The sequence below is a fragment of the Copadichromis virginalis genome, linkage group LG7 (genome assembly GCF_057382275.1).
Source record: "Copadichromis virginalis isolate Kocher_CV1m ecotype Utaka linkage group LG7, C_Virginalis_male_GT1.1, whole genome shotgun sequence".
In the NCBI taxonomy this organism is placed as follows: Eukaryota; Metazoa; Chordata; class Actinopteri; order Cichliformes; family Cichlidae; genus Copadichromis; species Copadichromis virginalis.
In genome coordinates, this window is record NC_140624.1 from 13,396,154 (window position 1) to 13,421,826 (window position 25,673).

General features: G+C 42.2%; 1 protein-coding gene across 1 annotated transcript in view; it reads left to right on the top strand.

Moving 5' to 3' along the window:
• The window catches only part of roraa (RAR-related orphan receptor A, paralog a), a 188,421-nt gene that overhangs the window by 112,771 nt on the left and 49,977 nt on the right, over positions 1–25,673 (top strand). The window contains exon 2 of the mRNA XM_085461848.1: positions 15,354–15,383. Within this exon, the coding sequence (XP_085317974.1) occupies positions 15,354–15,383 (30 nt within the window). The remainder of the gene's footprint in view (positions 1–15,353; positions 15,384–25,673) is intronic.

A 25,673-nucleotide genomic window follows, 5' to 3' on the forward strand; every position in this document is an offset into this window, starting at 1 on the left:
CAGCACAGCAAGGCTGAAGGGGTGTTGGTGGCACAAGTCGCAGTTAACACTTATTTGACCACGAGCTTTTGGATCTGACTTTTGCTTTCACTCATCCTTTTGTTATTGCTTTTGTTTTCCCTTTTGGATCTGTTGGGTTTAGGCACATGATTAAAGAATAATACTTTTAGTGTTGTTTATATGGCTCAGGTAGTTCTAATTCTGTCTAAGCACAGGTCATGTGAGGGCGCATACATTGCTTTGTAAGGCAAAGACCTTGCATTATCATAGTGAGAAACCCAGTGATAACTTGCGAGCCAGCAGTTGGTTACAGCGGGGAGAAAAAAAACTCCCTTTTGACAGGAAGAAACCTCATGCAGAAACAAGGTTCAGGGCAGGTCGTAATCTGCCTCGACATGTTGAAACATGAACATAGGGTAGATTCAGGAGCCAAAAGTGCATAAAGATCTTGGTTTGGATTAAAATATACTTTACCTCAGAAAGCTCAGTTTTCAAGGTGTATAAGGTAAAGACACCATTCAACATTTTATGTGCACTTATTCACGTGGATCCTGCTTTCTATTAGAATGAAAATCATACATTCTACTTCACAAATAAATGCAGGAGGGCTCCTACTGACCTGATGTAGAGATGCAATTGGGTGGGTGGATTTGAAAAAACACTAACACTTGCACTATAACATACACAAATCACCCTTTTATACTTAATCAATCACTCAATGAAAAAAGTTGCAGATCCTGCATGAATATAAAAAATCAAATAGCTGTCACCGTCCTCTTTTTAAAGAGTTATTTAGGTACTTATAACTAGCTATATAGCCTGTAGCTAATGCCATATTACTTCTCTGTTGGAGGGACCTCTCATTGTGATATGCCACAACAGGTGTCACTTATCTGTTGAATACAATCCCCTCACAGTACCAGGGTTCTCTTACTTCAGGAGTTTAACTTGATGTCCTCCCGAGCCTACCCTAGTGCCTAATGCCAGTTATACCAGTTTCAGTGTTGTTGTTCTGTAGATAGAATGGTAAGCACCATCTCTGTCTTTCTGATCATCCACACGGTTTTCTGAATTGCTATAAGTGTGTCCCATCTGCCAGGCAGAAATCAATAGGCTCTCTTCACGCGGCGCTGACTTTGTCTGGTTTCTGACGAATAATTAAAGAGCCAGCTTTCTTCACACAACCACGATGACTAATGCCGTTTAAGGAATGTACGTGAATCAATAGTTCTTATTTCTCTCTCATCCTTTCTCTCTTTCACACGCGTTTTCCCTTCTTCCTCTTTCTGTGTTTGCGTGTTTATCAAGGCAGACAAAGTTCTCCTTTGTGCTTGTAGGTCAGTGTGTCACTGTGCCGTGGCAATGATGCTCAGGCATTTTGACAACTTCTGAGCACAAAAACCAAAACAGACAAACAAACAAACAGGAAAATAAAATAGCTGTCTTCTCTCCAAAATACAGCCAATATATTTGGTTGTTATACACTGATGCAGTAACTCGCTTTCTTTTTCTGTCTATAGCAAATAGAGGTCAATGACGAATCCAATTAGATTTGTCTTTCTAGGCTGCTTGCTCAAGTCTCCATCACCCAAAAACAGAGGCAGAATAAATACGTGTGAAATAATGCATGGTTATGAGCGAGCACCATGCACACCTTTCTTTCCACTATATTAGATTTTCATAATTGAATAAAACATGGAAGTGCTCTGAACATCCCCTCAAAGGGAAATGGCAGGCACTAAAGCATAGAAGCCAACTCGGTAAAGAACTGCAAATGAATAAGTGATGAGGAACAAACGAAGTGTGGTATATGAGAACAAGGGAGTGATTTACTCTAAAACAATATTTGAAAGAGGAGGTGGATGAGGGGCAATAATTACATTCCAAAATAAAAAAAAACAGAAGCGGCTGGTCTTGTATGAATTACAGTTCCCTCTATGCTGGCCTAGATCGTTCCTGTCTACATCGCCTTCAACTGGTGCAGAACGCTGCCGCTCGCCTGTTGACCGGTTCAAAAAAAAGAGACCACATCACTCCGGTTCTCTGCTCTCTCCACTGGCTCCCAGTTGCTTTTAGGATTGATTTTAAAATCTTACTGCTGGCTTTTAAGGTTTTAAATGGCACTGCATCTTCTTACCTGTCAGAACTCCTTAGTACTTATCGCCCCAGGAGATCTTTGAGGTCAGCCGACCTGATGCTTTTAGATGTTCCCAGGTATAAATTAAAGACAAAGGGAGAGAGGGCGTTTGCTGTGGCTGCACCCAGACTGTGGAACAGTTTACCTCCTCACGTCAGACTCTCCAAAAGCCTAGAAACTTTTAAAACCGCTCTTAAAACTCACCTCTTTTCATTGGCTTTTAGAAAGGTTTAATTTATTTGTTTTATATATTTTTATTTTATTTTTATCAGCGAGGTGTTATTACGAAATTGTGTTCTATTGTATTTTTATCTGTATTTACTGTACAGCACTTTGGTCAGCCTTGGTTGTTTTTAAATGTGCTCTATAAATAAACTTGACTTGACTTGACTTGACTACAGAGTGTCAGGCCGTTTTTTTGGAAGCAGACAAAATATACATGAATCATATGCAAACATGACGGGGGAAACATCTCAGTCAACCAAATTTTCATTTGCAGATATGGTATACAAACACACAGCGAGAGAGAGAGGGGGGATACAGAGAAAAAGCTGGGAAAGGCGGTACACTGTGAAATATCCTGAAGGTCCTTGGCAGCATTAGAGAAAGGCCTGGGAGGTTAGGAAACATCAAATCAATGCATTGTAATGTGAATTGACTGCTGACTTTGATCATCTGCCTTGGGAGTGCTTTAGCATTGAGTGCTGTCACACTGGCTGGGTTAAGCAAATATGGCATGGGTTGAAATGGAGAGAGATGGGTTGGGGGGGGGGGGGGGGGACAGGTTAGAATGGGAGTGGGAAAAAAGGGATGTATGATGCCTGGCTATCATCACGGAGTAATGGGCACATTAAAATTCTGTGTTCGCTTTGGTAAATGGCATCCTGGAGATGTTTTTGCATGGTTAAATTGATTTGTAGACTGTAAATATTCTGTACATTAACAACAGCAGCTTGTGTCGGTGTCTCAGAGTGCTGGGTTTTGTTTGGGAGTTCTTTTGTTAGGGTTTTATGTGTGTGTTGTTCTTTCAAAGAGCTGTAGTGGTCAGGGGGGAAAAAAATCTTGCCCAGACTCAACTATTCCTGGGAAGACAGCTGAAACCCTCCACTCACCTCCCTCCAAAACGATGGGTCAGCCATGCTTAGTGTCAGAAGCTGCTGATATCCCCGCTCTGAAAGTGGAAATGCTCTTAAGCCTTTCTCCTATAATGGAGTGGCCAGTCTAATCTTGCCCTCTCTGAGTGAGAGCTGGTAAGGAAGAGCGTTTTTACCACAGCACTCTGACCCTTGCTTTGGCACAATATCGTACGCGGTACAGTAAGAGAGCAAGAGAGCCATCCTCGTTCTTTTTGCCAGCGCCCTTCTGCTGCTCTCTCCCTCTTATCCTCAGGAGGATGTCCTTTTTTATGTGAAGCACACTGTGAAAGGTCTGCAGTTTGTTTTACGCCTCTGTGGTTCAAGTGTTGCATTTCAGATAAAATCTCTAATTGAGACTTTTTTTCTCCCCTCATCAGTGGCTTTATTTTTTCCTAAATGTTTGTCCCCTTTTGACCAAAAAAAAATGTAAGCAAACTGGAAAAACCGATGGAGTGTGTGAATGAAAAAAAGAAGGAAAAAAAATCATTGTGCAGTTATGTCACTGTGACAAAGAAAATACGAGGGGGAGAGAGATTCCTTGAGTCAAGCCAGAGCAGCAAAGAGAAGCCCAAAACCTCTTGTCACTGTATGAAAAGAATAGCAAGACGACCCGTAGGTATTGGGCTGCTAGGTGCATCTCCTAACAAGCTGACTGTTCAAAGGCTTTTTAGTGCTCTAGAGAACATGAAAGGCATGTTTAAAAATTTAAAAGCCCGATCTGTTCCAGTGCTATGGAGCGGCAGAGGGAAGCAGATTTTTACGTCGCCATAATTCCCTAGTTGCATGCTTTGTAAATTAATTAAGATGTTTATGACAGCTGCTTGCACCTAATGGAATGCTTATAGAGTATGCTATTAATTATTACTGCTGGGCACGGCTGCAAGCTTTCATACTGCTGAGAATGTATGGCTGTGGCCGCAGTATAGACGTCGTCCCAGCCTCCACCTCACACCTCTCTCTTCACACTTCCAGCGAGAGTCAGTGGGCTGTCTGTGCATATGTTTCAGATGCCCACTGTGAGGTATAGTCAGACGGCGTCTTTAGCTCAATGCGTCACATTGTTGACAGCTGCATAAAACAAGATGAATAAACATGTATTCCAGCGGTCAGCATTCCACAAAGTGGCGGTGCATTAGGCTTGTCATCTTCATCGATAGACTGACAGTGCTCTGATGTTTGTGCGGGGCATTTGTGCTGTGAACTGTCACTGACCTCATGAGCCTAAAGGAAGTTCATCCATTCGCTCCCTGCTGTTAACTTGGCCGTCGAGCGGGGAGCTGTTATAATTTCAGTAAGAAAGGAAGAATGAATATCTCGACAGCTATGCCCGTGAGTGTGAAAAAGCAAGTATGGCTGGCTAATTATAGTTTCTTTTCATATGACTTCACCACAAGTTCTTCCTCTGACATTGTTACGCAATGGCATAACAATAACACCATTGACAGCAGGAAGCTTTGCAGCAGCAAGATACCATAGGCAGCAAGTAGAAAATATAAATTGTGTACATTTTTTGATCACTGCACGAGCTCATTGTTCTCGAGGGCTGATGCGTACAAGCCGTACTTTTACTCTTTTGTTTTTAAATTGTGGTCTGAGATAAATAGTGAGTGTTTGATGTCATTTCAAACTTAGATCTGTTGTAGAGTATTTTTACTTCATTACATTTGGCAGCAATTACTTTGCAGATTAAGGCAAAAAATAACCCAAATAAGTCTTAACTTTAATGGAACATTTTTATACTGTAATACTGCAACTTTTGCAATGTTTGTTGCTTAAGACTTCCCTCTAGTTTCCACTTTTCTGTCATGATAAATCAACCTAAAACATGGTAATCGCAAATGCTAAACAAATGCAACCTGTAACAAAAAAGGAAGTGGAAACTACACACACACACACACATATATATATATATTAGGGGTGCAACGATACACAAAATTCACGGTTCGATACTTTGGTGTCACGGTTCGATATTTTTTCGATACAAAAAAATGTTCATGCCTTTTTAATTTGTCATTTATTAAAATTATAAATATATATTTTAACTCAAAAGTACAGTTTTTAAATTTAACCCTAACCCTTGTGCGCGTTTTTTATTTTGACAGCGAATGCGCACCTGCGGACCACTTATGTGCACCCCTGGTTATTTAGCTCGTCATATTGCAGCCACAGAAATTCTTTTGTCCATGAAACCATAAAGCTGCACTTTCTTTTTGCCTTATAGTCTGATTTGTCATAACTTCTCACTTCTTCACCCCGACCTGTCTTATTTGGCTCAGCAGAACTAAAATATATATACTGCTACTTTTACACACGACTCACATAAGCTCAGCGATTCTCTGCGCGATCAACCTCTCACATGTTTAAGCTGCGGGAGATTTCACTTGTCATGTTTGCATAGTAAGCTAACGATTAATAAGACGATGTCAGAGGAATTGGTGCACAAATTATCATCACTCACAGATCAGTGCTGTCATTGCAAAGTGAAAGCAAAAAAACAAGCGCAAATTCAAACGCGACTTCAATATGTCACATATTGACAGTGGCTCACCGATGCCAATGACATAATTACCCAGCTACATTTCTGAAAGAATGCAAAAGCACTGACATATATTTTTCCTACAATAGCCCGACGGGCAGGGCAGAGAGATTTTTGTAGCCCGACTGGAAAGATCGCTAGCTCCGGGACGTCGGGCTAGCGATTTTGCAAGCCCTGTATCTGATTGAGGAATCACTCATCTTTGGAAAAGAGAGTTTATTACAGAGAAATGTCTCTTTCCAAAATAAAAGCTATACTATCAGCTTCTTCTGGGCTATATTCTCAGCAGCATAAGGAGAATCACGCGCTAACAGCTGTCTAAATGACTCGGCTAAAGTTAGTAGCATGCTTGTTGTTTTTGTCTTTGCACTAGGATGATGTCGGCGTAAATGTGCAGTCATATTCGTTGTGTTCCCACTAGTGCTTTCAGGTTAATCTCGTTGAAATGACCTTAACGCCACAACACGGCAAATCTCCGTTAACGAGCTACCGCCGATCGCCCCGTGCATGGGGCTAGACGGCCAACAGTTAACAAGCTAACTGCGCATTTTGTATATATATATATATATATATATATATATATATATATATATATATATATATATATATATATATATATATATATATATATATATATATATATACAAAATGAAAGAAGGGACACTTTTGCTATTATCTGTCTAGTTACAGTCAGTGGGAAAATGGAGTATCCAGACAAGTGCACCCTATGGCGGCAACTTACCCAGGAGTCAGTGGGACAAATAAATAACGCTACGCAGCTCACTCTCTTCATTACACCATGTGAGGTAGATTTGTATCCCTCTATCCCCGCAGAAGGGAGGCATCATGTCTCTGCTCTGCAGAGCTTTATCCCGTGTTATCCTCCGATTACATTTACATACAGAATGCAGCAGGGAGGGAGAAGGCAACAAACTGAAGCACACTCCACCTGTACCACAAGAGGCAATGTGTGAAATATATATTCAGTCTTTCATCAACCACTTTATCTGCTGTGCATGGGTTATTTCTGTCTGCAACGCTTTGAAAAGGGAGCCAGAAGCTGTGATCTGTTCCGTTAACCGTAGTCCACCTCCACGGTTGCCCCGTTATCAAGTGTGGAGTGTATCTTTGTACTTAATAATAAAACTCTGTCTCCTGAAAAAAAAATACGGTGGATTTCCTTTATTTATTTTTGTTTTTGTTGTTGTTTCATGGAAAACGTATATTCTTCTCAACGAAACACATCGCAATTTAAAAACCCAAATAAGACAGTCACGTTGGTGTCGACATCCCGCAGACGTTCATCCTCTTATTTGTGTGTTTATTGTTTATTTACTTAAATATTCATTTTGGACTTTATTACTTTTGTTTCATTTTTAGTGTCTGTTTTGTTAGGTTAGGCTTAGGTACCAACCCGTTAAAGGCATCAGAAGCTTTTCTTTCGTTTTTTTGTTTTGGTTTGCTAGAGTGATGAGTCCCGGCCGTCTTATATGATTGGTTGACTGAAAAAATTCGACAGTGGGAAAGCAAAAAATATAAATGCCAAATATATGTTGATTAGGAATGTATTTTTGAAATGTAGCAAACAGACATAATCCTCAAGAAAATACATTTTCCCCTGAAATGTAAATGAGAATACGGCAGTGTCATTTTTAGGGCTCAGTAATGCCACCACTGACGAACTCCCTGCTAATAGCGCTATCTTTGATCTACATGGAGCATGGCGGGCTTACAGAACTCACAGGTTTTAATTATGAAATACATGAAAAATAGATGCTTCACTAAGTGCCGACCGTGACTTGCAGTGAATTACAGTAGCAGGGCGCTCGCTGGTTTGCCTCTGCCTTTCCTTCCTTTATGTCTTCCAGTGCCTCCAATACCTCCACTCGGGTCTCTCTCACTCAGTTTGTTACTGCAGAGAAGCAAAAAAGACAAGTCCATGATATTAATTAGTGGATTGACAGACTTGTAATTCATCTCAGAGGAAGTTTTCATTACATGGGAGGCTTCAGAGGGGCAGTTTGGCTTATTGGCAAGTGCTAAGACCAGACCTAATGGGGCTGCAGTTCCCTCCCTTTTGAGCAATTACAGCCAAGTCCTTATCAGCAGCGCCACGAGTCCACTGTTGTGGGACCTTGATTTCCACCACACTCGCATAGAGTGATCCTTCCCCGTAGACTCTTGTTCATTAGACAAGTGTGCAGTACTCTACTTTGCTGGATGAGAATTGAGACTGAGTGAGTGATGGTAATGAAAGGTTTCCTGTATGTTTCTGAGTCAGCCTTTATAGAGCTGATATTAGCTGACATTAGTTTGCCATCAAAGCTCTAGCCTCCTTTCTCCCTCCGTGATTATTCCAGCAGCCTTGTGTCTACAGTCTATTGACAGGCCCGTGCAGCTCCTGTAACAGCTTGTCACAAGCCGTCAGAGTCCATATAAACTTTAATCCTATCTTTCGATTCTATTCTTGAGATAATGCAAAATGCAAGCTCGGACATGGGAGTTGAATAAACAGATGCTGAACGGCGCTTCATCTGTTAAAATGACATATACCTCTGGCAAAAGCAGTCTAACACTGTGGTTTCCTGAAGTTGGCAGGTGGCCTGTGAATCATCTTTTGCAGCCTTGCAAGGAAAACCGAACACAGAGAAAAACAAAACAAGCAATCTCAAGTAAACTGTAGATCTGAGATGATCTTTATTTACCAGCTGTACGCTGCTTTTCATGAATATTTAAACTCTTCTGAATAGGTTAACCCAAGGGGGTTCATCTCTGTTGGCCAACTGTACTACTCTTACAAGCCATTATTGTTGTTACAAAGGAGGAAAAAAAAGGAGCATAAGTAGTGTGTTTGCCCCGGGAGCTGGAGGTAATTGTATCCCCTCCCCTTTAGATTTGCACCTGCGTGGAGATAAGGTAATATATTGTAACGTGAACGGGAATTTTAAAGTGTTGTCTGTGAGGCTGTTTTCTTCTATGCTGACAGAGCAAACGCTAACCTCAAAAGCATAATGTTATTATGGAGTTTTCTGTACGCACTGTGTAAATAAAAATTAAAGAATGGGCTCGATTATGTTATTTTATGGAGGAGCACCATTTGAAATAAGCATCCCTCTGACAGAGTAGGGTATCTATTTAAACTTTATGTAGTTAGAGCCTTTATATATAAGTGTAAACACAACCGGTGGTGGTCTCTCGTGCTGTTCTGTGCAGCTCCGTAACAGTAAAGTAAGTCAGGGTGGTCTGCTGAATGCGGTTTGTCTTTATTTATGGTGCGGGCTGAAAGGCTATTGGGTTTCATGTGTGGTTGAAGCTGGATCATTGGGAGATTACTGCTGGGCTGGGAACCGACAGCGCACAGAGTACACAGAGGCCTGCCTGTGCTGCTGGCCTCTCTCTGACCACTGCCCAGGGCTTTCCTGCATCCATCAGGCCCCCTGGGACCAGCCCGCACTCGGAGGAGAATTACTGAATAGTATGTTAGAGCCAAGATCAGAACATCAGAGCTGCAGAAACATAACCATTTTGGGTTTTTTTTTTGGTTTTTTTACCTGCAGTACAGTACTAAGTCACAAAACAATCTAACTGAATTGGATGGCTCAGCAGTTGCAGATTGAGCCGTTTCTTGTGTATTTGTCGATGTTTCCTGACCCTTTTTTTTCCATTGCGATGTTTCTTGGGCTTTTGTGCATGTTGTCCATAAGTATAGAGCGCTGTGACTTTGCAGCCACACATGTTAGTAAAAAACAGTAAAACAAACCGTAACGTCATTCAGTAATAAGCAGTCTTCTGTATATTTATTGTTGGGTGCTATTTGAAGAAAAAAAACAGTCATTTAACATTAAACATAAAGGAAACGGATGAGGTCTAAACACCAATCAGTAAAGAGGACACATAAATACATGATAGAAGGTAAACAGCTCTGGAAGGTGGCCCGTAAGAAAGATTCAAATCATGGAAAAAATATAATCGTCGAAAAACAATGTCATGATCCAAACACTACAATTTTAATTTAAATTATATCTAAATTATATAAATATTTTTAGGAATCTGCCATCACAATGCGTGTACCGGTCTTTTTAGAATACAGAGTTGGTGTCAAGGTGGACACTGTTCTGGATTCTGTCATTTTTTTCATCTTAACCTGTGCAGCGGTGTCTTACCAATAACAATAGCACTTATCGCAGCGTTCCCTGCGGTACAATTAAAATTCCATCAGAGTCTTCATTCTGCCTCCAAGCCATGCCTGCTGTTTTTTTGGCCCTCCTGGGCCACGTCAATTCCTCTGCTGCAATGTATAATTCACGAGCCACCAAACAGCACTGAGAACTCACCTGGAGACTTGCAGGCCTAGCAATGCAGAACTGCTCTGGGGGAGATGTTGCACATGAACCTGGGGGACATTTGTAAGGGTCGAGGTGCGCCTGACACGAAGCCTCAAGTCAGCCAGGGCTTCTCCGATCTCAGGGTCATCCTGATAATGTCGCTCTTCCTTTGGGATCTACCACCTTCACGTATCCTTTTATTTTTTCCTGACCTTTCTTCTTTCGTCTTCTGAAAGACAGTTGTGGTGTCCTCTAAAACTAATTTGGATGTATATCTTCTATTTGCAGACAATTCCATAGTGATGCAATGAAGTAACCTGTAGAGTCTCAGAGTGGTTGCTTTTATTTAAAACCAATTAGAAATGACCAGAAATAACAGCGCCTGGAGACAGAGAAGTCATTTTTCTTTGGGCCTCCCCAGAGAGTTGGCCTCTCCATGGATTAAGTGTTTTAGTATATTAGGGGGCAGCTGATTAGAATCATTGTGCTTTTTTAATCATTAAATTTTTGCATGTATAGTTTATAGCTGTATAATAGCTAATAAGTCTAAGTGTGTCACAGAAAAAGGGGCGGATTGTTTAAGTGACTTTGTGTATGAAAGTTTCAGAAAGACTGCCAAAGAGGAGCACTGAGGTTCTTGAATCAGCTAAACCACATTTTTTGACTTTTGATGAGACGAGCATTAATTTAAGAGCGACCTTGCATTATATCTTTATGCTTTTAACAGCGCTTTGTACTGTCTAACCCGCTATGTTAGTTTTTCCCCCTTTAATGCATTCATGGATTGCTGACTACCTAAATGAGTCACCTAGCCCACTGAATATTCTAATTTCCTCCAAGCCTGAATTTGTACCACTGTTGAATTTCTTAAAAGCACAGCTCCAAAGATCACGTTTCCTAAACGATTCGAGCCGCTCGTTGGAGCTTTGTGATGGCTAAGAAGAGCAACACATTAATTATTTCTAATTATTTTCTCTCAGGAATGTAGCAGCAATTTGTTAATTGGGCAGGTAGCAGCAGTCAAGAGATGGACCGCTGAACGCGACCACATCGATCATTCTTAAGATGTTCGTCTTACCCACCATTATTAACCAGCAACCTCAGGAGTAGCCTAAAATTAACAGTCCCATACAGCTGCCATCATTAAGACAATAAGCAAACGTTCCATTATGATCTGTGTTTTTCTATCTTCGAGGCCATATTAACTAATTAACTGTGGAGAGTGGATACTGCTAGCATTCCCAAGGCCTATGGTATTGACCCGTAATTCCAGTAGGTGTCTAGCCAGTCCCTCACTGGACCCTCACTGCCTCCTACTGCAATTGGGTCTGCAGCGGCGGCGCCGTCCTTGTGTGCGGCGGGCGTGCAGCAGCGGCATGTGGAGCAGGCAGCGGGAAGCGAGCCTCCCTGTCTCCCCAGACTGAACAGTGAATGAGGATAAGTGAGGAGCACCAGTCAATGAATCAAGCAGCAGGAAGGGAGCAGCCGGGGGGGGAGTGTGACGTCCCCACGGGAGAGGCCTCGCATTAGGAACTTCCTCGTCTGTGTGTTTCTGGCACAGGTTAAATGGATCGCTCCCATTAGCGCGCTGAGAGGACAGCTCCATTATATGAAGGAGACTGTAACTTTGAATGTCATGGTGCAACAACCCCAGAGCACGCCTCGTCTACCAGGGAGGCAGGGTGACAATAACCATCCATGATAATCATTCCCTGTCAGGCTTTAAGGAACCTGAAATTATGACGTACAGCCTGCCGTGTGCCTCAGACTTCATTACAGTGCTGTCACTTTGAGTCGCCTGCGATGGCACCGCACTCCACAGCCGGCTGCAGCGCTGTGACTGCCAAACCCCCGACTCACTCTCCTCCTGTTTAAGTGGCATGTTTACAGGATGTGTGCCCCCCTGCAGATAGATGTGGTGGAGGCTAACCTCCAGTCGTTTGCACGGTACCTCTCTTCCTCTATAGCATAGGCAGTGTCTCATGAGAACAAATGCTGAATTGTTTACCCAGGCAGGGGAAAGTATGACTGATCAAAGGCAGCGAAGAGTGTCCCTCCTTCCACTGTGACAAATGTATAATTTAGAAATTGGAATTCAGCTACAAGTTCACACAGGCAACAGCCTTTTAACTTGAATTTCTATTAACGCTCATAAACGCGCACAGTAGATGTTTAGAAAAGAAAATCCACAAGCTATACGTCTGTTTATAGCAGCCTGTTTATCAGCCAAGGAGAGTTTCACCTCCAGACTGACCTCTGAACCTGCCATCCAGTGGAGAAGACAGGAGCTGGCAGGCATTGCCAATGTCAGTGCCCAGAGCTAACTCCTTCTTTCTCACCGCCTGACTCATTCATTGGCTTTGTGGCCCCTTCTCCTTGCCACCTCCAATCACAGGGTTTTGAATGACACATAGAGGAGGAAGTGGGCCCACTAACCTCCCCTCCTACTTCTTCTAACCTGCATAGCAACAGGAAGGATGAGCCTTTGTCTGTATGGTGATAGTTTTATATCAGCACCCTGGAAAATATTACCGTGGGAGTAGTTTTGTTATCATTAGGCGTGCTGCATTAAGTAGATGGGAGTAGCACAGTAGTTGGTTGGAGCCCTTATTATTTACAGTGCAAATAATACAAGCTCTGCTGTCTTACCAGTTTCTGTGTTTCTCTCACTTTACTTACATTTACAGGCACAATATGTCTTTGGCTTTTGTCATTTTCAGCACATCTGGCTTATTTACAGTAACAAACCTGATAGCGAGTAAGCTGTGAAATTGTTGTTGTTGTTTTTAACTGTTTCTAGGAAATGTTTGCGTGAGAACACACACCAAAAGCATGTTGTAAACATTTCTACCGACTGCATATTATCATCTGCTATCAGTAAAAGTTTCATAATAGGTTATCGTGTGTGGAAAAAAACGAGGCGACTGCAGGATGATTTAAATAATGCAGTTTTTCAAACACGCTGGAAATGCACTCGATAGGATTTTTTATTTTTTTTTGTTCCAAGTGAGCACACAAAAATTTTGGTGATAAGCTAAACAAAATGGTTTACTTCTGAAAATACCCTAAAACCTTTTATGGCAAATTCCCCTTTTGCATGGAGTTGACTTAATGAAGCATTTATGTGGTAGGCACAAGAGTGAGAACTGCTCTGCACCGAGTTCATGACGGCTTCAGTGTATCAGCTAGGCAATGAAGCAACGTAAAAATGATCAGGCAGGCAGACTGCAGCGCTGAAAACTTGAGTTTTAGAAGCATACGTCCTCACGTGAATGGTTTCTTCTTGACTTTGACTGCGAAATAGTCAGTGACAGCAAAGCATCTACTCAACATTATCAGTGTGGTCTGTGTGGCTAAAGCTGGGTGAAAGCCTCCACATGTACTGTATGTACACACCCTCACACAAGCTGTTTCTTTCACTTCCTCTGTCACAAACATTTCACAAAGCAAAGGGTTGTTTACAACTTTAAGTTCTCCAGCCAGGCCACCACACTTTTGTTAACACTTCAGAAGATGACAGATGAAAGCTGGAGGCAGTTGTTTTAAATTCTCTGTAACTTTTTGCATATTCTGTATGTTTTATGCATTTTGTAGATATATCGTGCCCTTAAATCAAATAATATCTTATATGTGTCATTGACCACACTCCTCTTGAAAGCTGTGAAGTGTCTGTTTTATGCAGTAGCGTAGGCTCTGACAGAAAGCCACCCTATTTGCTCTTTCGGTTTCTGCTAAGCACAGCCACTGTGTTCCTTCGTAGGTTAACGAGTTGTCTTAACCATCAGCCAGTTAGCTGCTTGATACAGTCCTTTGCAGCTGCCTTGTGCATAAGCTGAAGCTTAGAACAGAAGCTTTGACACTGCTGGTTTTTAATGAACCATCAGGTCTCGCTGGCTCCCATGTCATCTGATTTTAGTCCAGAATTAAGACTCGAGTACTGTTTATTTTCTTCTTGCGTAATGTCACATTTGGAGAGAACAGAAGCTTTTGGCCCTGAGCAATGGAACAATGCTAGCTCCATCACAGGCTGCTGGCCCCTAGGTGACGGCTTTCCCTCTTCCTGCTCAGTGGAGTTGATATCAGCTATGTGTTTCTCTGTGTATGTCTATAGGAGACCGAAGGGCTTATTTGTTTTCCCCCTCGTTGCACTTTGACTCGTTTCCCCTCAAACGTGTCTCAAACATTGTTATCTCTGGCCAGACGCCTTTTTTCACAGAGAGTTATTGAATCATGTCAACTTGCCGTCCCCCGAGTTTCAAATGCAAGCTGTAGAAAAATTAGCCATTGCTTCCGCATGACAAGTGGGATCTATTAGTGTGCTCTCGTCCTGCAAAGCATGAGCATCTTAGGGGCCGCAGGGGACCTCGGCTGGCTGTGTGCTTGTCCGCGTCAGGCTCCTGGGGCATTAGACCAATGTTGCAGACAGGAGAAGGAGCCAGAGCCAAAAAATTAAAAAAAATAAAAACCCCAAAGTGGCTCACTCAAGGAGCTGACACCTGAAGTGGTGAAGATGGGAAGTATAAGTTGCAGTTGCAGTACAGCCCAGGTTTGACTCAACCTGGTCAGACTGCCTGCTTCTTATAAGCCGTTTGTACCCACATTGGCACTGCTTATATCTGTTCTATAGTGTATCCAATCGTTTCTCTCTTTGATCATGTTACAGTTTTTAAAATGGAGACTCTGTCACACATTAAGAAGGGAGTTTTTGTGAGCCATCTCTTTGCCTCCTGAGCCGGTCAGACGAGCGAGGGCTTACAATTTATTTACAAAATAACTTCAAAAATCCCTTTTGTATTGAAACCGTTTAAATAAAGGATTGGCTAACATTAAGGTCAAAATGCCTTTATCTCCCTCAGGGCCAGTGGCTTAGTCATGCACTCGGACCCAATCGGAGAGGAGACTCAACACATTAGCATTCCAAATGTTTTTTTTCCCTTTAGTTTGAAATTTTATTCACTGCCTGAAGAAAATGGGGTTTCAGCCACCTTGTCATAGATGTTGCTATAGAATGGCCCTAAGTTAAACACCAGCCTACACACATAATTACTCAGGGCCACCTAAGTGACCTTGGTCTGTTGCAATCTGTTGCAACACAGGGTTTCCTTCTTTGCTGCTGTTATCATATTATAAGTTATTAATAAGAGCCCCATGTGAATAGTTCATGTCATTTGTTTTTTTAAATATATTTTCTCATTTTTATTTGCTTTTTTTCTTCACAGGTATCTCAGTAACAAAGAAGACACATACTTGTAAGTACAATTTTTATTAATGTGGTTTTTATTCTACTACAATTTTAAGACGGTAAAAGTGATACTTAATTCAAAGAAGAATCCCATACTTAATGTGAAAAACAACAACAAACAACCCCTTGCCTCATGTATAGTGGAGATGGTGAGATCATTATGTTTGTGTCTATGTTGACTCTTTTTCATCATTGCCTATAAATGTGCTGTTGTCTGCCTACTACTGTCATAAATCAAGGCCTTCAATTAGATTTCTGTTCATCCACTTTCACTGTTTTGTATCTCTCCGTCTCCATACTGGAGAGAATATGATGATAACCCCAGAGAGGAAATTAAAATGCTATGCAGTCTTATGACTGCTTGGTAATCATGCACATTTGAAGCAGATAGTGTGGTGAAGCACCTCTTTGTTTTCTGCAAGGCCATGCAGCTGAAAAACACGGATGTGGTGCAGCGTGGTGGTTTCTAACCTCTGAGGCTGCATTAACTACCAGACTTTGTGTTCTTCAAGTGCAGATCCTATCACTAAAATTGAAAGATACAGACACTGTATGTGACACATGTATCACATGCTAGATGCAAGGCTCCTTTTGTGCAATACAACAATAGTACACAGCCTTTTCTTACCACCGCTGCCTTTTCAATTTCGGTGCGCTTATGAAGAATTGATGAGCAGTCAAACCTGCAGAAATCAATGATTTCCAAGAGATTTGTACTGTATTTTGACACATGTGAAGTGCAATCGAGAAAGCATGTAAAAACGCTTTTGTGCGGTGTTCTGCAGTGTGTCTGTGCATGCGTGTACATCCATATGTGTGTTCATACCCCACTGTGTGAATGGAAGAAACTAGCCCTGAAGGCTATCCTTTCTCTCTGATCACTCTGATGAAACTTGTGGAGAGGGAAGGCCAGGGGGCTTTTCTGTAAGAGCGGTCGGAGTGTTTCAGATTGTGAGAGGCTGCATCTCCCCCTGTTAAACACCCCGGCTCTTTCTTACATCAGACAGCAGGGCAAAGGGATATGATCTTCAGTGCTAGACAGCTCTACCTTACTCAAACAGCCCCGTCAAAACAGCAGCATGGTTGTGTGTTAAGCTATTTGCTTGTCTGGAGGGGCTATGGTATTTTTTTTAATTTATTTATTTATTTTTTGATGCGTGTGTCAGTGTTCATGTTTGTGTCAGGATATCTTCAAGGTAGAACAGAAACGCTTTGACCCGCCATCCACCACCCCGCTATCTTAATTAGTGCGGCGCTAAGCACCTCTACACTGGAAGGGGGCTCAAATCAAAGAGCATGATTTAGGAGTCTTGGGTTCAAAGCCCTGGGCAGAGACTGGACTACGCTGTCTCATTTCAGTGAGAAATATTCAAATCTTATCCATGTGCGGAAATCAAAGTAAAGCCCCTTAACAAGTAGTTGATTGCTGTGCCTTACAGACAGGAAGCGGCTGTGGAGCCTCGTCAGAGCTGCGTGCACAAGAAGAAGTTCAAGGGCCAGTTAATGGTCATTGAGAATGCGGGCGGGCGGACGGTCTGAGAAGCCTGGTGATTATATGGCTGGTGGAGTAATAATGAGGGAGATGGCTCTGCCCTGCATGGTTATAGCCAAGATGTAGATCTATTTCTGTTCCCGGAGTGAAAACATTGGCTTCCCCAATACGCCAGTCCGCGCTGCCACGCGTAATGTGAGCTTGGCAGCCTTGATTTCATGTGCATATGTGTGCAAGTATGTTAGTTTCTGTGTGTGTGTTTAGGAGGTCTTCTCGGTCCAACCCGGACCACAGGGATGGGCTGTGTCTCTGACTAACTCCCCACTCTGCCTGAGTGATCAAACTGCTGGAAGCTCCCCGCCATGCCAGTCCCCTCATCAATATAAATTACAGGGGCAGCTGTTCACTGGCAGACTCCTCTCCTTTCCTCGCCTCTCCTCTCCTCTCGTCTCTTCTCCTCTCCTCTCCTCTCGAACCCCCTTCATCGCTAATCATTGAGCCATCAGAAAGTGAAGTATTCTAGATGAAAACAGATACTTATATCATTGTGTCATTGACTGTAATGTCCTCTCCCCATTCAGGACTTACATAGATTTATTGTCTGAGCCTCTTTATCTGTCTCCCCCTTTCTTTCTTCATTTCCTCAAAGGGGCTGTCCCTCGCCATCACTTCTTCTTACAACAAAGCTTCAGTTCTGAGCAAGAAGTCAGCTGTGGTTTTCCTGCACCTTTCCCTGGCAGTTTTACATCTGTTTTATGGACTCTCTGAGTAGCAGTTGATTTACGCACTTGTGACAAATTAAAGGAAAACCCCGAACGCGTAACGTCTGATTCAACAGCGCTTTTGTATGCTGTTGGGGGATTTTGCTGGCTCCACTTGTCCTTGCTATAACCCCCCAGCACATTTCTTGTTGGTTTTTCCCTTTCATTTCTCCTTCCATCTTTATGTCTCAAACTGCCCATGTCAGGAAGAGGTGACAGTAAAAGATAATTAAATTTTGCACTTTTTCCCCCTCTTGCGTTGATGTTGGACACCAGATATGTCTCTTCACCTTCTTCTACCTCAGCGGGGCTGTTTTGCTGTGAGATGACTTTGTGTTTGGACCTGTTGAGAGAGATGGTGTGGAGCGGAGGCTCAGATGCAATAGCTGATTACACTGAGATTAGGCGTCTCACCTCTAATCTACCATCAGCAGTCTGGGTCTCACAGCTCGAATAGCAGAGCACTAGCTAACACATACACACGCAGGTTGTGTGGACAGGATGCTCTTGCTTGAACAGAGCAGATCTCATGATTACTTAGAGCTAATCCTCCCTGTCTTTCTCACTTGCAGCTATAGATTTACAGTATACTGATTGTTTGATGACTGTTCAGACCATAATTCGCAGCAAGACAAAGATCTGCAAATCCACTTGTAGTTGCACAGCTTTATCTATGAAAGCATAAATAGAACATCCATAACAATATAATAACACCCAAATATATCTAAATAACAGAACCATCAGACAGCCAGCACAGAAAATTTTTAAAAGTAGAAAACTCTTTGTATAGCTAATTTAGCTGAAAAATATATTATTCTTAATTAATCCTGTCATGGTATTGTGATATATTTATCAGTGTTTACATTATTATACCAGTGTCAGTGTGTAGCAGTCTATGTGTAATATATCTGACTGGGAATAGACTTACCAGAGGGAGGCAGTAGTACAAATGTAACCCGGGGAAAGGAGAAAAAGAGACAGACGATTTCCTTTCATCGGTCCACAGATACATTTTGGAGAGCCCCGCGTTTCTTTTCCCCCCTCACCCTATATTTATCTCCATTGTGTTGGTAGACTTCTCGCACTGATTGAGAAACATGGCCTCGCTCATGAATCATCATTTATTTACTAGCAGCTTTTATTGAGTTTCTCTCGTCAGCGATGTGCATTCACATACTAATAGTACGGCTAATCTGTTCCAAAAGAAACCCGATGATTCAGACTCTTCTGCGCTGCTTTCAGTTCCGAGTTACAGAGAAATTATATCGCCCATTGATGCGCTCTCAAAGTTATAAGAGTCTGTAGACTTCATGTCTTTGTTTTGTGTGTGGGGTTTTTTTTTCTTTTTCTTTTTACAGAACACTCTTAAAAGTTGACTGATACATGTTTTTTAAAAATATGCTAACAGCCTTATTAATCCCAATAATGCAGTCTGTCTTCACATAACACAATGACAGTTTTCCCCTTGTGAAGAATCTACTTTATTAAAAAAAAAATGCCATGGCAGATCCGGCTTGGATGTCTGAGTTGTAGAATGTTAATGCACTGGCTCTGTGAGTCGAGGTATTTTCAGCTAATCAAACATGAGATTTATGGTACTTAATAGTGCTGTACATTGCCAATTTAGGAGAATAATATGTCCCAGTTGCTGTCTAATTTTGCTTGGCAACAGGCACACTCCTGTGGAATCGCCCAGGGCAGTGTGAGTTGTCTCTGCATAGCTCAGTGTTCCATGCTCAGTGGTTGTTTGAAGGTATTTCATCACATTGTTGCCTTGATTCAGCTCTGTGGGGATTTGTTAGTTGCACTCATGTGGGAAGTGCATCCAGTACATTGTTAAGCTAGGGCTGATAATGAAGATCAGCCAGCCAGAGTCCCCTGAGCTAAGCGGAGAGAGATAGTCTAGTGAGACGCGCTGCTACAGACATAGTGGAGCAGGACGAGCGCACACAGCAATACGTACAGACACAAAGGATTCATCAGCACAAAAACATACAACACCGAACCGCGCTGTACTGTGGTGCACTGAAAAACACAATGCAGTACAGAGTATTGCATAGGTAGATTATGAAATCCATTATAATCTGTTCTTCTTACCGGCCATTTTCCTGAATTTGTTAAATTGGCATTATGATGTTTAAACATTAGTTGAGCAATAACGCAGTCATTTTAATGTTGTGGGGGGTTTTTTGGGTTTTTTTGTTGGATGTGAAATTGACAATAAAAAGGGCCTCACAACACACCGCCTCTATTTCACTGGAAAGTTATTTGATTCTCAGCATGGTACTAGAACTGGTTGTTTCCTCTTCTCCCACAGCAACATTGAATGTTTAAATTGACACAATATTTTTCTCTCTCTGTGTACTGTAGGTTATGTTTTCGTCTTACTCTATTTGTTTGTTCCACAAAGGGAGTATTTTCTTTTTGGACATTTTGGTTTAATCTATAATAGATGGCTTTTTTTTTCTGAAATAGGTCAGTGTAATCACAACAGTGAGGGATGGACAGTCACTGTAACAGGGAAATCAATAGAGCTATCTATTTGTCGTAAACCAGGCCAACATGATTTTTCTCTATTTTTTCCCTCCTGCCTTGTCTTTTCCTCTCCAACTCAATATGGCAGGTCCTCATTTTTCAGTAAAAGCATTACGTCTGCCATTTTGTAAAATTGCAAATGGCCTTTTGTGCGTGCACTTTCTTTGCATAAGTTTCTGGATGTAAAGTCTCTTCGTCTTATCACCTCCGAGGGGCCCTGCTTGTTTTCTAAGGGGAAGTGTGGTGAGGGGAGCCGTAGGGGTGCAAGACCGCTTCTTGTCGGGGGGGTTGCTCTGCTTTTGTTGGCGCATAATCTGGTTCTTCTCGTGGTGCCGGCTCTTTCAGAAAATTTGAGCTTGAGTGAAGAGACACCTCGTCAGCTTTTCCTCACCTTTTTTTCTTCTTCTTCCTTTTGTGTCTCACACAAAACCGAAAGCACTGTCTTGAAGCGTTGTCAGACTGGAAAACAAGAGTAAGTGACATGTGACAAGGACACAATGCTCGGATGGGCCAGCCAAAGTAAGTGGCCCCATCTGCTGCGGGCGATTTCTCTTATGCCGGCTGTCTGCCGCCTCAGGTGAAAGGGGCCAAGGAGCGAGGGGCTGTGCTGGGATGGTGGCTTCTGCCAGGCGAAGCAGTTGGCATGGCTGGGAGGGCACGGCTGGCCTCTCGCTCGCTGTGGCACGCAGTCAACCAGCATTTGCAAAAGCGCAGGTTAGCCGTCTCTCATCGGGTTTCCAATGCCTCATCACTTTCCTATGGTGTATACACATTCGGCATAGGACAGGAGTGTCAGCATGTAATGAAAGGTTTGATTCATGGAGGGCGACAGCTGCAGAGGTCACAGAGCTCTATAAGATATGATCCTCACTAATGCTGATGGGGAAATTTTAAATGATGGGTCCATAATTTGACGTGCCTTCCTCAGCTTTCACTGAGCTCTTCATTGATCAGTGTGTTTATAATATTGTTGGTCTTTTCATAGAAGTTATGCAAAAGGAAAGTGAAGCAAAATCAATTTTCTACTCTTTTCAATTTTTTAGCAATAAAAATCGACAGTTTCGTGCATTAACAAAAACAAATATAAACAAATATGTGCCATCAAAACAGCTACTGCATCATGAAAGGAAAAAAGATAATTTCAAGTGAGGATCAGAACTTTACAACAAATAAGCTGTTCAAAAAGTAAAGGAGAGGAGGGAAAATAAACTTCCTACACAGAGACGAAAGCAGACGTGCTCACAAAAGCTTTTGGTGATGTTATACATTGACATTTGTGCTGATCGCATTGTGCCCATTTTGTTGAATCTGCTTTATTAGAGGAATGCTGTTTTTTGTTTTTTTTTCCACGTTGCTATTAATTTGTGTTTCTGTGGGTGTGCAGCGCGAGAACAGAGAGATGTGGTTAACCCATTGTGAAGTTAGCCGTCATCATTAAGATTCAGGAGATAACAGGCATGCGGATTTCTACTGCTCAGCATTATAGGATCCCAGACATCAAAGGCAGGTTTTCATTCTACTGTGTCTGCTGCATGGTGAAGGAAAGAAGAAGAAAAAAACAGGTAAGGAGATATGGAGTCAGGAAAATAAAGCAGATTTTGAGTGGAAAGGAGCGCGTGTATACTGTACAGAGGTATGCAGAGGCAGGTGACACAATGCTCAGTGATCTGTTTGATGCCTCAGATGGTCCCTCCTGCATAGTTAGCCCTTTGCTAAATTGGCATCCACTCTGATTAAGTGGCACAGCCCTTAATAACACCATGGTTGACCTCAAACTGGCTTACTTTTAAAGATCAAGTTCATTCCTCAATGTGGTCATTAAAGTTCAGGTGACTCAAAACAATTCATTTGTGTTGTTTTGGTCATTATTTGCCATCTCTGTATTTTTACCTGCAACACAATTTTCTGTGTATACCTCCTCCTTTCATTTGTAATCGATATATAAAAGTGCTGTGAATATTTTTTTTCTTTGTACAAATCTTGTAATAGTATTTCCAGGTCTGTTACACAGATATAACAATGAAGTTCCCCTTAATTCAGATTACTTTGTCAGTCAGCGTGGTGCCATTATGTGCCATTACATCAGTGTGAGCTGTTCTACAGTGAGAGTATTGAATGTACAAGAGCGAGAAATACGCTGTTCTCCAGTATTGTGCTGGATTACAGAATCAAGGTCGACTCACAAGACACAGAGCAGCATTATCCCTTAATCCTGTGTTTTGGTTTCAAATAGCCTTTTTACACCTAATCTTCACAAGTAAAATGACAAACATGAATACAGAGGTAGGTATTTAAATGTGCATTACCTGCAATGTTAAGGTCAAAGGCTTACGCTGACTCAAAGTGGCTGTATATTTTGTGACGGAACAGACAGCCATTTGTTATTTTGTTGCTGCTTTATTACGGAATACTAGGGAGTCTTGTGATGAAATTCCCGCAGGGAGTTTCAGATGGGTAAGTGTGGGAACTTTTTATCCAAACTGCGACTCGGAGCTTGTTTGTTTTTGTGCCATTTTCTTTGTAAAAACGTTCAATGAAAATAAGATTTCCGCCTCACTTTAACCTCTCAACAAGTTGTGGCTTTCCGTACTTGGCCGCTCAGAGGACGGGCTTCACTGAGTCAACAGATATAGCGACTATAGCGAAGGCTGTGCCTCCCCTTGACCAAACTGGTCTTAGTGTGTCCGTCAGGCTCAGCTGTGGCAGAGCTGGAGGAAACTTAAAGGTGCTGTGAAAGACTAAAAGTGGGCCAGCCGCTGCTGCCTCCTGTTGACCTACCTTGTTCAGAGGGTCCAGGTACAGACTGATGACAGGACTCCTCCTCAGCGGACCACATTACTAATGTGTGAGGGTGCAAGAGGAACACATCCAATGATGAATCACTCCCCTGCACCCATGGCATCCTCATAAGTCAAGAGTAAAAGTGTTGAGAGTGCGCTCAGTAAAGAGATCCTTCGCACTGTCCACCGTAGAGCAGCTCGATCCCGGTCCGCTGGAAGAAGGGAAAGGGGGAAGGCTAAGTGGTGCACATCACGCATAGCCTGAAGATCTCCCTCAATCTTGAGGAAAAACATTAGTCCCTCGAGTGGGTCACTTGTTTTTTTTAAAGCTCATAGAACTCAGGAAAAGTTACTTTCATGCTTGACCAGAGCTGTATTTTAATAAATGAGAGTAATCTACATTGTGTTGATGTGGAATGCCTCCCTGGACCTACATTACCAGAAGTCACAGAGAGAACATTAAATGTGTGTTAGTTTAAGCTAAAAGGGTTTTCTTCTGAGGAACAAAAAGGCGCTCCCTCATTATTCACTTTGTTGTTTCAGAACTTTGTGTGTGTTTTTTCTTTGGAAACAACTTTTTGGATGCAAATCTTGTACATCAGGTTGCTCCTCTGTTGTCTTCTTCTAGCTTTGAGCCAGAAGGTTAAACTATTTTAGTTTACACGCCTGCCTCCCCCTAGAGCTGATGTCAGGCTTTACTGGTGATGTTGGGGGAGTGAGTAAGTTTGGCGCTAGGTAATACATCACACACACCAGGGGGTCTCCCTGGTATGCTCCTCAATAATGAAGTTCATTCGTTAACTTCTCCCTCAAAGGCCAAGTTCCCCCGCTGCCCTTTTCAGCAGCCATTGCAACTCTTACCAGAGTCACCCTACTAACAGAGTGAGAAAAAAAACATCATCATGCTTTTCTCCTTGACAGACTCAGTGGTTGCCTTTGCAGAGCATGAAGAATAAGCAGCTCCATTACCAATCCCTCATGCCTGGTTATAGCCATAATTATCACAGGGAAAATGACCTCCTCTGTTTGGTTTGCCGTAGAGGGGCTGCGCCTTCCTAATCACCTCCTTCTTCCCTCCTATCGTCCTCATGCCATGGAGATGGAGCTGGTTTTGGGGGAGTCTTGCCAGTTCATTAGAATTCACAGGGTTCCACCTCCCTGCCTAGCCAAGCTAAGCCTCTCACACAGGCTGCCATGCCTGTGATAATCTCCTCTCCTCGTTCCCTTTCGCTTCTTCTTTCTCTATCCTTCTATTCCTTTCCTTTCTGTCCCCAAGGGCGGCCTCACACAAAAGAGATGCAGTACAATTCATTGATAAATCTGATTTCTATTGACCTATTGAAAAATTGTTCCGGGAGATGTGTGGTAGTGCTCCGGCAGTGTCCACGGGCTCACTTTGCCGCCACATTTCCATATAACAAAATAAATAAATAACCCGATTTATACTGGTTACTTAAATGACGGCCTCTATTCAACAGCTTTGCGTGTGAAGTTGGTATTTTTTTCAAGGCTGATTCGACCAATTGAACATCCATTTAATCACTTTTTCTTACTCTAGAAACACCCAAAATAACCAGAAATAGCCTCGCTTTAAATCTTAAATAACAAGCAAATAAAAAGGCAGCTGAGAGCAGTTCTTTTCCATTGTAATTTATATTATTGTCCCCATCATCTTGTCATCACCACATCTGTACCTTGAGGAGATCATTTAATGTGGAACAGGCATGTAAGGATGCCTTAAATAAAGCGAGACTTGGTCAGTCCGTGGAGAATAAATCGGCTTGGCTGTAAAAGTGACACAGTACTTTTAATTTCTTTGACAAAAACGTGATGATTCAGTTGATTTGGAAAACTGGACTTGTTCTTTTTCCTTCAAAAAATATTTAAATGAAGTCTATAAATAACTACCTGTAAAACAAAAGGCTATAGCCCTGTCAGCCATTCACTATAAGTGCTGTGTTGTTGATTCTGATTACATGACAGTTGACAGGTGTATACTTCACCTATGTAGGAATGAATTGCTTTCATGCCTTTTGCTTTTGACCCTACTATTCTATAAATATTGTGTTTGTGTGTATTTGTATTTAGAGACAGACTAGGGCTGATCTGGCCCTGGGGCTGCTGTGCATACAAAGGAAGGGCAGTGTATATCGTCATCTGATCTGAGAGGAACTTTAAAAATTTCGAAAGTACATTACTTACCTGCAGCTGCTACTTTGCTTAGAGGAGACATATTGCACTGCTTTGTGGAAAATCCATTAGCGGTAATGAGTTAACAGCATTTCCTGTAGCTACACGTGCTATGAAATGCTGGCACAGCAGTGGCATGAATGGTTTTAAATTCACACCTTTCTTATTTAAACTTGTCTTTAAATGCAACCCTCCGCAGTGCTCTGGACGTAACCCAATAGTGTCCTCTATTTTCACTGAAATAGGTATTTCCTTTGTTGTCTGTGTGATTTATTGAAGTCTTCCCACAAGTGGAAGCCCCCAGGAAATTGCCTGGAATGGCCTTAAATTGGTTTATGATTGCGTGGTGTGGGCCGGTGCTGTTATGGTTCTAATATTATGCCCTCCACTCCTTGGCATCTATATTAAATTGATCTGTATTGTTTTCATGGAGTGCCTGTTGGAGCTTGTTAATTCTGCCGCTGCTTCAGGCAGGTGGTGTAGCTCCAAACACCCAGGTGGCGCGGTGGAATATAAGCCTCGGCTCTCTAAAATATCTC